Here is a 14,553-nt window from a genome sequence, read left to right on the forward strand (position 1 = left end):
AGGCAGCAGCAGCTCAAGGGGCACGCTGGTGCATGCCAATGTACCAACCTACACAGAGGAGGGGAACCCACTTAATACAGGTGGTCTAAAGCAGCCTGCAAATGTGCATGACAGGCACAAAAGTACTATCAAGAGTAGGTGATAAAATGTCCTGTAAATTTTACCTCGGATACAAAAGGGTAGCGATACTCATAATTCTGCCAAATTCTTTTCTTTTTCTCCCTCTTTCCCTCTCCCTCTGAAATCAGCAGAACGCATTTCTCAGACCTCGCCAAATTTTCAGTTCCTATGTCAAATCCCTGAGGCACAAAGCTGTTCAGAAAAAGAAACATAGTTTGCACACAGAGACTGCCTCTCTTGCTTTCTTCGCTTCTGCTCATTTTGATCTTGAACCAGTTGAATGTTTCCCCAAAATTCAAGGAATAAAGAAGAAAAGCAGCCTTAAAGCAGAAACAAGTCAGAAATTCTCATTTCAGAGATCTTAAGAAACCAAAAACAAGGACTTGGAATGGACTCACCAGGAGATGCTAACATGCACTGCCACATACTCCATGCCAATGCACAGACTTGAATACACCAGGATACAGATCCTGGATTTAAGTAATTTGTAAAAGATCCCAAAATACTTGACAAAAAGGCATGAACCCAGTGCCTGCGAAAGCCAGCATTCTATGAATGGAAATAAGCATGTACTCAGAGTGTCACTTGAAAAAAGAGGTTCTACTGCATAAACCTAGTTCAGCACTCATTGAGAGGAAGACTTTAAGGCATATCATCAAGGCTGCAACTACTCTTCAGAGCCATGCAGGCCACAGTGGGCTTCTGCTCATGCACACTGCCTCACTACTCCTTCCACACGCCCCAGCCCCACCTGCGTTCTACCCCATGCCCTTCTCAAAAGCTCCAATAGCACCTTAGCCATCACTTTATGAGAAGATCGAAGAGTGCAGCACACAGTTAAGTTCCTTCATTTATTTTGTCACATGCTTTGCTTCTCCACTTGGAAGTCAAAAACGTGACTCCGGAGCTGACATTTTAGATACGTATCTTCTTAAACTGGCTTCCAGTGTCATATTTCAACTTTACTATAAGGCAAATTACATAATTTGAGGTGAACAAAAGCTAAAATTCACCCGGTTCCCACTGCCAGACTCCTCCATGCTGGTGACATGCACACAGTTTTTTGTCCATGCCTGCATGCACGGCAGACCTTCCCAAATTTCTTCAGGATGTTACCCTCCGGCCTGATCCAACAATGATCACACAGCCGCACCTTTCACAACACAAATACAAAACACTTCAGCTTCCCTCTCTGTATGCAGGGTACTCAGACCCTGCCATTAAGCGCAATACTCCCGCTGCAGCGCTGAACTACCATCAAGACCAAGATGAGACTGTGAAGTTTGTCCAGGTTTGTGAGCATCTCAGTGCAACATCAACAAGCCCTTGGTCTGCTCCTGAAGAACACATCAGAGGCACAGCCATGGCAGTTACAGCATCTTGGTGCTGGCAAGGGACTGCAGGCTGTTGCTGCAGAGGTTGTGGAGATGTACTGGGAACTTTAAAGACATTTTAATTCTTGGAAGTTTTCAAAACTTGGCAAGACCCAGAACAACCTTATCTAACTTCAAAGTTAACCTTGTTTAGAGCAGGAGGATGGATTAGATGATGTCCAGAAGTGCCTTCTATTCTGCTTTTTTCTGGTTTAACCCTGCAGGTGGCTGAGCACCACACAGTTGTTTGCTCACTCCCCCCCCAAGCTTCCCAGTGGAATGGGGAAGAGAATCGAGAAAAACAAAGTAGAACTCGTGGGTTGAGATAAAACTATTTTCCTTTTCTCTATCTTAGTAAAGGATTCTCTTAGAACCAAAACACAGCATCATACCACACACTCTGAAGAAAAGAATTCCATCCCAGCTGAAACAAAGACATCCCCCTAGGATTTGGGGATGTATCACCTTATAACCAAAAGCAAGGAGACCAGACTGAGTTGCCTGCATAAACAGTCTCTGCAGGTCTCAACCACCTAATAAAACACCACTGGGTTCCATGCTAACCTTTGCAAAAAGCAAAGCATTTTTATTTGCAACAGTGACCCAACTCCATCCTCCTGCTGAGCACTGTTCTGTACTACTAAGATGCTCCTGCTGATTTCTGTGGGAGACAGCGTCTTACTCTGTGTACTCACAGAGTGGATAAACACTGTTTACTGCCAATGAGGCCGGTGACAAAAAGAGTAAAAGACATGGGAATACAGAGCCTTCCAAGGATAACGAGCTGAATAAAAACCTGAATCTGGAAGTTCAGTTACCTGGGGAAGTCAGAGAGAAAATGGTGTACACAAGTTACCAGGGAGAAACTAGGGGTCTTAAGGAACCAACACCCCTTGCAGGCTCACTCCCCACAGTCTGACCACAAACTTCACTCCCGTGACTTAATTTCCCCTCTCTTAACTGCTCAGAGCCCCAGTTGTGATCTCCACCTCCAGTCTGGGAGACGCTGCCATAGGTAGCACAGGGGCTGCACCTTTTTCCATTATCCCAGAGCTGTCAGTGGTGTGAGCTACTCCGGCAGGAGGAGTCCAGGTGTCCAGGCAAGGAAGAGAGAAAGTGGATTACAGAAAACAGGCTACTTTATTTCACTTTCTGTCTGCCATGTACTGGTATAATCATGGAAAATTAGGACAACGGGACTTAAGTGAAAAGTATGCAGTTCAATAAAACACCGTGCTTAAAATGAATGGCTGCAGGGCTTTTACATTAAGTTTAAACACAAAATCGGATTAGTTCTGTTTTAAAATATATAGGTAGTTTGAAGCTGCATAGATATCCTAGGGTCAAAATAATGTTCTGACTGATTTAAATGAGAATTGACAGTAGAATTTTATTTAAAATACCATATGTGCTAAGAAAAGCAGACTTAAGAAGCCAGAGAAAACGTCAAAAAATCGCATGCCATGGAAGATAGCACTGGGGGCCAAGAAGGAAGAGAACAATCAGTACTACATTTAAGCATGCTATTATTTAAAGGAGGAAAATCAAAATCAGTTAATTAGAAACACTTTGTTAATTTATGTTAATGTTTCACGAATACATCAAACACATTCCCTCAAAAGTAACACCTGGTTTATCAATATTAAAGCAGTCATCCTCCTTCAAGTGCACTGATCACTGACTGAAGTACTGTCCTAACTACAAACAGATCCATTTTTATTAATGGAATTAAAAAAAAAACGGAGAAAAAACAATTTGGTTAATATAATTTTTTTTCTTTTTAGATGCACGTTGGAAATCCTTGGTGAAAACATGGAATTAGTGGCAATCAACGACTAACTGTATAGAAAGCCTTTGAACTTTGAAGACAGTTGCACTGAGCCAGGACAGAAGTTGTTTTCTGAATGACAAGAGAAGTTTCCACTCCCTCAGAGCTGAAAAAGCAGGACATTTTATTTCCTATGCAAGATCTCCAGTTAGGGTTTGAGCATCAACTCCACCAGGGCTAAAACCTTAGCATACATGGATATGCCATCACAGAAACAATCAGTTTAATCTACTAAGTATAAGTACGTATTGTATTTTGACTCCTTTATGGGTTTTACAAAAGCTTGAATAAATGTTTTCTTAAATATTCTACATATTTGCAGCAACTAATTAATAATACAGGCACGTTAGGCTGTTTAGGAGAATTTTCAATTAAATTTTAATTTCCAACCAAATGCAGTCTGGCATAAATTGGGATTGACAGGAACTAATCATTATCTGAAAAACAAGATAACTCACTATTTTCTAAGAAAATTATGAAATATAAAAATTCATAATGTGAGAAACTGAATGCTGAGGTAAAGGACTGACAAAATAACAGCATATAGATAGAATTTATCCCTCTAAGCAGAAGTCTGCAAACTACCATGAAATCAAACAATGAGCAGCATTTGCTATTTACGAAAGATATCAAAAGTACAAATGGAGTTCAAAACTAGAATAGATCATTTCAATCAATATTGCGTAATTCCAGATTTAAACTGTGGTCAAATCTCCCATATTAAACCATTTTGATTTCTACCAGTTATTCCAATTCCCATGTATTTTAAATGTTTCTGAATTAATGCATTCGTTAAAGCATTTCTAGGGTAAGAAGAGGAATAGAAAGACAGGTAAAGAGAGGCAAGACGAACGTGTCTGGTGCCATTATTAAATCAACCAACTCTTAAGAGTCCAGGATAAGACCAGGGTGTGGTGCTCAGAGAGAATGTTTATGAGAGTGTCCAAGTTTAGCATAAGAGAAGAGGCAGGCCTGGAAAACCCACGGGAATCAAACGCATCTGTTGTTGTATGCAGCCTCAGCAAAACGTTACTGGTTTGGTGGCCTGGGGCAAGATTCCCAGCCCTTACCCCCAACACCCCCTTCCTTTTTATTTTCTGGACAGCCAAGTACAATATTAGCTTGCTGGTTTCTTTTTGCCATCGTCAGGCTGAGGCTGGGTGAGAATATTTTGTGTCTAGACTAATAAATGTTTGTAAGGGTTTTGCAAGACTGGTTTATGGGAACAGAATCCCCTTTTTGTTTTCTGCTGGAAAAAAGCAGCATTAAAAGCAAATGAGCGCCATCATGCATTTGTTTTAAATTGCACATTACAGCACTGCTATTTTATGTGCAATCAATACATAATTTGGAAGAAAAAATGCTTTTAAAATTCAGAGCTATTCCTGAGCAGCTAAGGTTCTCTTGGAAACTGAAGGAGGAGTCTGAAATTATTGTTCTTTTGTTTGCATCCCCCAGTGGGAAAGGCAGCACAACTCGAAACCACGGTGCTCTGAGGCAGCATGAATCATTAAGAATAAAGATCACCCCCTTCATTTACGCATTAGATATTAAAACTGAATCTAGGACAAAGGTAAACTAAACAGGCTCCTGCCTTCCCAAGCAGTTATCGGGTTAAATAAAATATCAAAGGGCCTATATAAATCTTGTGACTTCCCCTACTGAAATCAAAAAACAGAGATACTTATGTTTTGCAAAACATGGCCTGTCTAGATCCCAATTACAAGCGTCAACTTAATCAGTGGAAATTAGTGGGATACCCACAGGCCAAAACCTACATTTTCCTTGTAATATTTGTTTAGGAGGGCGGGGTATTTCGAAATGAAATGGCTGACTGTTTTTATTTCATTGCTTTGGGTGGAAATGAGCGAATCTTTCCACGCAGAGCAGCACAGCGGAGCTGCCCTGGTGTCAGCAGGCACCAGGCCCAGGTTCCCTCAGGAGCCGGCTGCCAGGCCCGAGCCCGGCCCAGCGACAAGGGCACAGTCCATGTAGCCCACACACAGCAACTTCATGAGGACCAGGCCCAGACATGGGTTACTTAGCCTTATAAATAAGGAAACAGCCTGACATTCTGCCCTCAGAACTACCTCGTGCCCATACGTGCATGGCTTAAAGCGCACTGGGAGTGCTGGCTGCTCTCGGTCAGTAAGCATGTTTGATCACAGGGTACGGACATTTGCTCTGTCATCAGCCACGCAAGTATGAACGTACTGGAAAGCTTGAAAGCATTCCGAAGTCAAATTTCAGTGCATACAGCAAAAGAAGGCTTCTCCCTCTGTGTATTTAAAGATTAAAATTATGTATGTATTTCTAAGGATGTACATACATATCTATTTCCTCAGTATGAGTGCAAGGAGTAAATTTGTTTTACTTCAGTATTATTCTTTTCTCGCCTCTCCGCTCCTTCCCTCAAAAGGAAACAAACAACTAGTACTAGCAGGGTCTTATTTTTCCCCTGGCAGAATTCAAGAACTAGAGAATTAAAACAAAAACAACAAAAAACTACCTGACAAGAATCAGATCTAAAATGCCAAAATGCCTGTTTGTGGACTGTAAAATGAAACACCCAAAGTTGTATTCATCTTTCAAAAAAAAAAAAAAAAGAAAGAAAGAAAGAAAGAAAGAAAGCCTCCTTCCATCATAAATTATTTCTGTTCGTAAAATCAAAAACATTAGTTCTCTGCTCACCCACAGCCTCCTCCAACAAATTTAAATAAACCACGTTAAGAAGAAAAATTTGTAAAACATTCATCAGATGGAAGGAGTAAAGTTGTGTGGGTTTGTATCATACGTACACAGATGCCTACAACGCCAGCAGGTACCTGGTACAGGCACCAGTTCCACCCAGTGCCCCAAGCACTGACCTCGCGCAACGAGCCCTCCTCAGTCCCCATCTCCACTAAGAACCTCGTGGGAGAGAGCCCTAAGTTTCCAACACAACCAGGCTGGGTGCAGTGTGGTGCTGAATGCTCCAAGAATTCCACCACCCAAGCTACAAATGTGTTTCGTCTTGCTGAGCATCCTACTGAGAAACAGAACCCCCTGAATTTTCATGCTTGCTTCATCCAAGCTCGCTCTGCAACTGCTGCCAAGAGCTGAACTGCTGATACAACTCTGATCTGCACAACACCCTCAGCTCCTGCAGATGTTGCTGATGGCAACTGACCTATATATAAAAAAGCAGCATTTTCCTACTTTGAAAGTATTCTGAAGATAACTAGGAACCATGACTTCTTGAAGACGCACACAGCTGTAATGGAGGTTTAACCTTCAGCCCTCTACTCCCCACGTACTAATAACCATTCCTGCCCTGACTCCTTCCAAGTCTCTCCCCTTTACTCTTTTGATGACCCATGACATTCCTGCATCTCGTTTTGCCCACTGAGCAAAACGGAGCCTGACGCTCATGCACAGCTCCATTAGGAGAGTTTTAACTTCAATGGCATGTTGATAAACAAAGCATATCTTTCTCTATAATGCAGCGTGGAATCCAATTGCATCAGTACCATGCCCTGCTTAGGCTAACATACCTCAGTTCGTAGAAAGTCAAGCTTAGATATCTCCTCCAAGACAGCCTGGGACTACACAAATACACATTTACCTCTGAAGTTCTTTGCACCTTTGTAAGGTAAGCCAGCATCACAATAACAACACCTCAAAACTACAAAAAAAGAAAACCTATACCACGTGTCCCTAACACGCAGCACTCATTATGAGCTGCCAGCTCTTTCTGACCCAACGTATGTGGTTCTTAAGATGCCTTGAAGATTCAGAGTGGAACATGTGGAGCTTTTACCATAACCACTGGAAAGTTCAAAAGCTCCTTTCCGTCCTTCTGCCTGTGGGATGGATTTGGCACTCAGGCTGTGCACAGAACGGTGCTGGCTTTGCCAAAAAGCAAGGGCTGGTGTTACGCACGCCTCATTGCACAGCTCCGTCTGCGGCTGCTAAAACAAAGCTGTCCGCCTCCCGGGCTGCTGGGGATCAGCTTCAGCCATGGGTCCCCTCGGCCGCACGTTAAGTTCCTTCATCCTCTGCTGGGATCAGTGATTAAGGAAGGTGAGCAGCAGATTCCAAAACGCCACAGGGGAGGGCCAAGTCACACAACATGAACCTAAAATACCAAACTACTTCACTGAATGGATCCAGACACAGTTTGAAGCCTGTTATTTGGCAGTAGAACACATTGAGCTCTTTTAGACACGTGAGGCACAGCAGAGTTCAAACTTCCAAAGGGCTTTTGCATCGTTAAGTACTCCATGATCTTCAACATCATTTAAGGAAGAAGCAACAGCATCAAAGTTCTTTATAGTTTTTCCCTCCAGTGCTATCCCATCCAGCTACATCCGCTCCTCGTTCAGTGGTCAGCAGTTCTCCTCATTTCAGTGCTTGAGTGTGACGCTGCCCTTTCCATAAAATAAAATAAATGCTCCACGCTGCGTCTCTGTTCTCATTCCTTAATAACGTACTCTTTTACAGTTAATGCTACTGAACTTTATAACAGCTACTACAATCTCAAAGCACTGAAGGATAACAGAGTGCCACGCATCTCCCCACACATGATGACGGCAGACATTTGCTCCGTGCAGACAGACTTCCAAGGCTGGTTAGAAGAGATCCTGTTCTACGCAATATGTTCCGGGTCCCTGTACTCTGAAGGACACGAGCAAGCTGTGAGTGGACTTTGTGAAGCGCCTCCCAGAAAGACACAGAACTGGAAAAGAACCATCAGTTAAAGCGATGCGTAGGGCAGGACTACAAAATGCCATCTGGCAATAGGGTAAGGAAAGGCATCATCTTTGGCGGCTTCCACCTCCACAGAGAAAGAAACAACTGTCTATGCAGCAGAATGGTTTGAATACTTGGGAAGGTCCCCAACTAGCAGAAAAAAACACCACCACAAAAACAACCAAAACCACTCAAAAAAACGTCCTACCTGATGAATTGGAAGAAAGACAATAAATCAGAATTAATAATAAAAATAAAGATGTTGAAAACATAAGTAATCACATCCCTGGTGCAGACTGAAGAAGGAAGCCTCCCGGATGTTCAATTTGACAGTATGAAAAAGTTAATTAAAAACAAAACACTGGATTCTTATGAGCATCTGTTCAGCAAAGGTGCTGCCACTGACGTGCCGAGGGACAGATACATCACCTGAACACGGGGACTGACATTGCTGCCTGGTGAGGAGATGCTGAGTGCAAAAGAGGAGGGGAAATGGTACTGTACTGACAAGGGCAATGCTTGCTTGCAAGTTGCTGACAGCTCCGAGGCAAACCATCCTGGCAGTCACGGATCAGTGACCTCACACCCAGAGCACAGTCGGACAGGGCACACCGGCCATTAACCTGCAGCAGGGAACAGCACGTCCAGGCCCTCAGCACCCAGCCAAAAATGTCCGGAGCCTCCTCTCTCTTTGTGACCCCAGACTGTTAGCATTTGTGACTTACAGTCATTAAACAGATGCTGAAACAAGAATTCTGACAACTTTGCGACAGCCTCACGATTTCTAAAAACTACAGAAATCAAATTCATAATACAGAAACACTGCATTTGGCACAGGGGAATTCCAAACTAGAGCTCAGATATGACAGAGAAAGGGAAACTGATCACTGAAATAAAGGTTACGCACGGCTGAGCTGCAAGCAGTTATGCCTTGATTGTATTTACTATGTACAAACAGAACAAAAACCAGTTTACACTGACATAGGGCTTCAGAAGTTACAGTTGCATAAGGATGGAAAAACTCTTAGATTTGGGGAAAGCATCTGACTTAACATAGTCACGTATCTCTGACTTTTCTAAACCAAAAAGTCACATCCAACCAAAATGCTGTTAGTGTTTGCAACAACTTGATGAAAACTTGAAGCAAATTTTAATCCTCTCCCTCAGGCTATAAGGAAATGAGGGGGGGAAATGGAGGACAGCTAAAGGACAGCAAGGAGCCCAAGTGAAACACTACAGTCTACTGAAGCAAAGTAACAAGGAAAGTGTTTTGGGTACATCAGGAACAAAAGGAACCCCAAGGCAGCACAAAGCCGTCACTGCTGAAATCGTTCAGCGAGGGGAAATTTGCAGAAGGCAGAACAGCTCAACAAACAGCTCCAGCACTCCGCAGTGACACGCTGGCACGCAGGGATAGATATTGTGTGCTTTGATAACAGCCAGCAGTGCTCAGTGACACCAGTTACAGCTGGACACCAAAACATCAGGGAGGTGCCAGAGAGGAGAGGAGCTGGGAGATCCTTAAGAAGCACTAAGTGCCTTGCACAGAAAAACTCTAGCTCAACAGTACGCATCTGGGACAGTCCCTCCATGCAGGGACACTGCAAAAAGGCAACAGCAAAGGGCTTCTCAGCCAAGCGAAGTTACACGAACCCCTTGCCTGAAGTCAGCAGTACATCACCTCAGTTACAGCAAACAGCATCCGCTGCCCTGCAGCCCAGGGAACTCCTTCACAGCTCGGCTGAGGGACGGCCTCGCTGGCAGGAGGTCATAGCAGGAACAAACGGGTTCTGTGCGCAGTGTGCGCTGGGTCAGAGCTCTGCACTGAGGGCAGCCCTACAGTCTGCAGCTAGTTCCCAGCGGCAGGGATGGGCTTCTGTCAGCGCCCACAGGTGTTGGTGTATGAGAGCCTCCTGTGCGCACACACAAAACAGCTGCTGGTAAAAGCCAACCACGCAGCTCTTAGAATTCCCCTCTCATTTCAACCTTTAATGGGATCTTTGTGTTCGCCTAACAACTTTCCCATCAAACTCCGCTTATTTATGCAACGTTTGCTTGCACTTGGACATCCCCACTGTGTTCTGCTGGAAAACAGGAGGCATCGATCGCAGCTCGCAGAGCAGTACCTCAGCCTGAGTTTGTACTGTCCGCGGCACTGGGACACAAAGCAAACTCCTTCACGGCGAAGCCCGAGCGGCTCAGAAATGAAGCGGGGGCACCTGCCAGAGCGCTGGCTGCTGCAGACACCGCGATGCGCTCCCAGGGCCGCCTCCATGAGCGGCTATCAGAGCGCGTGCTGAGGGGAGAGCCGGGAACGGCGCGTGTTGCGGGCACCCTCAGGAGCCAACGCGGCATTCCCCCAGGCCTAGGTGGCCAGAAGCACCCGGAGAAAGCCCATCAGCCCTCGGCAGAAGCCGGCCCGCTGATTCAAGCAGGAAAACGAAAGTTCTCCTCTCCCCTTTCCAGGTCGCAACTCCGATGAATCCCATGACAATCTCCTCCATCGCAGGGCAAGCGACAGCGCGCGCAGGCTCCCGACTTTGCAGCCAACACGGAGCGCGGCCAGGCAGGAGCAGAGCGGCCAGGCAGGAGCACCGCTCCGCAGCCCGCTATGGGCTCCCCGCCGCTCCCCGCACACGCACACGCCCGCCCTATGCACACACGCCCGCTGTCTCCGGACGCTCCGGGGTGCACGCTCCACCGCCAGACAAAGGGGAGGCGGCGGGCGGGGCCGCAACACCGCGCCCACCCCGCGGGCACCAACGGCCCCGCCGGGCCCGGCTCCCCCTGCCCGCCCGCCCCCGCGGGGCTGGAGCCGCCCTTTCCCCGGGGAGGCGCCCGCCCTGCCCCTGCCCCGCCGGGCAGCGCCGTGCCCATCCCTAGGGCAGGCGGGCACGCCCCCGGGTCACCTCCTGCCGCCCCGAGCCCCCTCCCCGCCGCCGGGAGCCGCCGGCCGTACCTGCCGCCGCCGCACCGCCTCAGCCCGCGCCGCCCGCCCGCCTCCTCCGCTCACGGCCGCGCCGCCATCTTGCGTCTCACAAACTACTGCACTTCTTTTGGGGCGGGGGGGCGGCGGCCGAGCCGGGAACTCCCAACGCCGCCCGGGCCCTCGCCTCGCCGCCGCCCGCGGCGCCCACTCGCATCCTCCCGGCGCCTCGCTGCCCCGGGGCGGCCGCGCGGGGAGGACGGGCAGCGGCGGCCGTGCCTCTGCCTCCCTCGCAGGGAGCGGGGGCGGAGCCGCTCGCCGCCCCGCCGCCGCCCCGCCCGTCAGCGGCGGACACCCGGCGGAGGCCGGTCCGGGCCCGCGGCAGCGCCCGCCAACTTAGCGCCCGGCGGCGGCTGCAGCGCGGGCTGCCTGTTTCTTCAGCCCGCGGCTTTCCGCACGTGCCCGGCCCTGAGCGAGGATGGTCCCGAGCCGCCGTGCCACGGGCGGATGGACAGACAACCCGCACAACCCCATCCTCTGCCTAGAGCTACAACTTGGACCTCTTCCTTCAGTACGTCTCCACCATCTCGGTCACGTTGGTCATAGCTCCCCCTGAGTACTTCTCTTCAACGCAGCGTGGTTACATACTATGTAGGCTGCTCCGAAAGTAATGCCTCCTGTTGATTTCCATGGAAACCCCAACAGGCACAAAGAGCACAGTAACACTGCTGGATAGAGCAAATTCCCAGCTAAGAAATGCTGTTTTTCAACAAAGTCACTACCACTGTCTATGTATTTTTGCTAGCAATGAACAAGAGGCTGCATGCTGCAGTCATGAAGATCTGCACCATTGGAGCTCACCCACTGTTTCTCAGTGTTTCACCACCCACCACCTCCCTGTGTTCACATCCCCTGTTTGGTCTCCATAAACGTTCAGAAAGCATCTATGAATGTCAGTGAGTGCCATTTTTTCCTCAGCAGGAATTCAGTACTTCCTATGCACTTCCACGTCAGATGCCATTGGGTCAGACCGCCTCTCTGTGGCCATCTATCACAGGGCAGCAACATGTAATGGAATGTTGGTGGGAAGGTTAATATCTATGGCTGTACCACCAACATCTGCCTCTGACCTCTGAGCCAACATTATGAAATGAGAGGCATGACTTTTGGAGCAGCCTTCGTATTTCTTCTGTCACCGTTTGCAGCTTTGCCTCAGACGCTACATGTGAAAAATCAGAATGTGGCTTGTGGGAACCGCTAACACTGACATGGAACGGTTCATGGGACATTGAGATTTCCAGGCTTCTGAGTTTTTAAATTTGTTGAAGGTGTTCTTTCTTATTGAGATGAAGAACAGGGAGATGTTTGCCCAAAGCCTGAAGATCAAGTTTGGGTAACAGGAATGCTCCCAGTTCCTCCCTTCCAGTCAGTCATTGTAAGGATGAAACATTTGAGTTTCCATGCAGAGTGCTGTGTGTGGCAGTATGGTGATAAGGGATGAGGAGAACTTGAGAAGCACAAAAGTGCATTGTGACAGTGTGCACCTCAGAAACCCTTCCCAGTCTTTTCTGGAATTCCTCCACTCCATCTCCTAAAGTCTCTCAGACAACAAGATCAGCAAACCGCATGCACACCCCAGACAAATCTGTGATTCTAACCAAGTTGCAGAACAATTTAGGGAAAAGCAAAGTTGACTCTATTACTACATTTTCAATGTAATAGACACAAAAACGTGAATTTTGAATACATGCTTTTCTTCTTCTTGCATTTGCCACTGCCACTTAAATAATATACCACAAGCAGGGTAAGCTGCTCTCATAAAGCTCTTCTTTTAAAGTCTTCAGACTCATACTGTTTTTTTTTTTTAAGATTTTTATTGAATAGAAAGAAACAAATGGGCATTTGTTTTCCATTAATACTCATCCAAACAATACAGATGAAAGAAAAAATCCCGCATAGTATAGAAATGTTGAGACACACATGAGAAAGAAACAAGAAAACATAAGAAAACAAACACAGGGATTGCACACTTAGGTATTCGGTGACATAACAGCAACAGCTACTGCTACATATTTCATCACGATGTAGTTGTTTTTTGAAAAGCAAAACTTTCCCCATCTTAGGCTTACTTTAAAAAATTGTCACATTAACAGTTAATTTTCTCTACTGGTTTGAAGAGAGATCTACCTCCAAAACAGAGTCTTGCTCTGATATTACTTACATATATTCTTAGTGAAATATATTTAGTTTTAAGAAATAGACAAATAGAATTCTCTCGGTCACTAAGAAAATTATTTACAAATTTAATTCAACTATAAAGGCGCCATCCGTGCAACTAATAATTTATATTAAATTAATAAATATTAAAATGCTATTTTCCAGTATAAAGATTGTCACTGTTAGAAGCAAGACCAAGCTTCATGTTAGAAAGCTTCAACAGCAAATCTGGCTTTGCCTCAGGTTGGGATTTTAATTGTTGAAAATATGTCATAGCAGAAAATCTTTGTGGAAGAGTTTTCTCCCACATACTTTAGGTTGTTAACTCCAGGAATGCCACTTGAGATGCTATCGGGCAACTAAAAAAACAAAACAAACAAAAAACTCTGAACTGCAGTGAGAGTTTTCTAAAGGAATTAGACTTCTTATATCAGAATCTGACTTGTTTTAAAACCCTTTCATACCATGCTGTACAATATATACCACCAGAGATTTCTGCAGAAAAAATATATATCTGGGAAAGGACGATAAAAGCTTATCAAGTCATCCATCGTTTCCTTTTAAAAAGAGGCACTGGAAGCATCTGGAAGACATTCACATCTACATTGTGACGAAGGCACTGACTGCAGAACTTCACAAACCACACGACACAAGACTAAGGTGCTGTGTAACGGAGAGGACAGCTGAAAACACTGATCTCAAAAGACTGTGTATTCCTTCTGTCCGAGCTCACTATTCATCACAGAATATCAACAAATACAGGGAAGGAATATAAAATAAAAGCACTTAAAAAGAGTTTCTGAACTTTAAAAATATATAAAACAAATATATCTTAAAATATATGTAAAGTACTGAATTACACACAAAAATAACAGAAGAGCATGCAACCAAAACAACTTTACAGAACAGAAGTCAAGCATGTCGAAGATCACATCAGTGCTGAGCGGAAGGCTTTAATTTCTTTCCTTATTTCCTAATAAGAAAAAAACAACACAAAAAAAACCTATCAGTAAACACAAATAGAACTGATAAACACTTTCTACTTTTTCATAAAATGAATAAAGAATTTGTCGCAACATCCAATTGTTAGTCATAGTTCACAAACAGCTCTCTCATAATGCCTTGTTATCCCCTTTAGCTTCAGATACATCCTTATGTGTCCAAACCAGAGTAGCATATAGAGACTGTATGGATCTATATCAACAATAGTTTCACAGCAATCAAAAAGAGGAAACAGTTTATGAACAGCCACAACTCCAAGCTGAAAAAGTTATTTTCTGCAGTCTGAGTGGTTACTTGCTAAATTCTCTCTCCTTGTGCAGTAGAGCTTGTTCCTGATTGCCTTGTACACCGCTCTC

At 45.4% G+C, this 14,553-nt stretch overlaps 3 protein-coding genes across 11 annotated transcripts in view; 1 reads left to right on the forward strand and 2 right to left on the reverse strand.

The window, feature by feature from the left end:
* Positions 1 to 11,264, reverse strand: part of ZHX1 (zinc fingers and homeoboxes 1) — a 28,420-nt gene extending 17,156 nt beyond the window's left edge. For all 7 annotated transcript variants that reach the window (XR_002434795.1, XR_002434793.1, XR_002434794.1 and 4 more), the window contains exon 1: positions 11,012 to 11,264. The gene's annotated coding sequence lies outside the window, so the exon portion shown is untranslated. The remainder of the gene's footprint in view (positions 1 to 11,011) is intronic.
* On the forward strand, positions 10,664 to 11,584 carry LOC110393515 (basic salivary proline-rich protein 1-like). The gene has a single exon (XM_021386416.1). The coding sequence runs from the start codon at positions 10,664 to 10,666 to the stop codon at positions 11,582 to 11,584; it is 921 nt and encodes a 306-aa protein (XP_021242091.1).
* ATAD2 (ATPase family, AAA domain containing 2) overlaps positions 12,833 to 14,553 on the reverse strand; it is a 38,760-nt gene continuing 37,039 nt past the window's right edge. For all 3 annotated transcript variants that reach the window (XM_021387125.1, XM_021387126.1, XM_021387128.1), the window contains one exon: positions 12,833 to 14,168. In XM_021387125.1, the coding sequence (XP_021242800.1) occupies positions 14,124 to 14,168 (45 nt within the window). In that variant the 3' untranslated portion in view covers positions 12,833 to 14,123. The remainder of the gene's footprint in view (positions 14,169 to 14,553) is intronic.

Source organism: Numida meleagris, chromosome 2, assembly GCF_002078875.1.
Source record: "Numida meleagris isolate 19003 breed g44 Domestic line chromosome 2, NumMel1.0, whole genome shotgun sequence".
NCBI lineage: Eukaryota > Metazoa > Chordata > Aves > Galliformes > Numididae > Numida > Numida meleagris.

Bases quoted from the DNA above. Each gene is read 5' to 3' on its own strand.
- LOC110393515 (XM_021386416.1), top strand. From the start codon at position 10,664: ATGGGCTCCCCGCCGCTCCCCGCACACGCACACGCCCGCCCTATGCAC.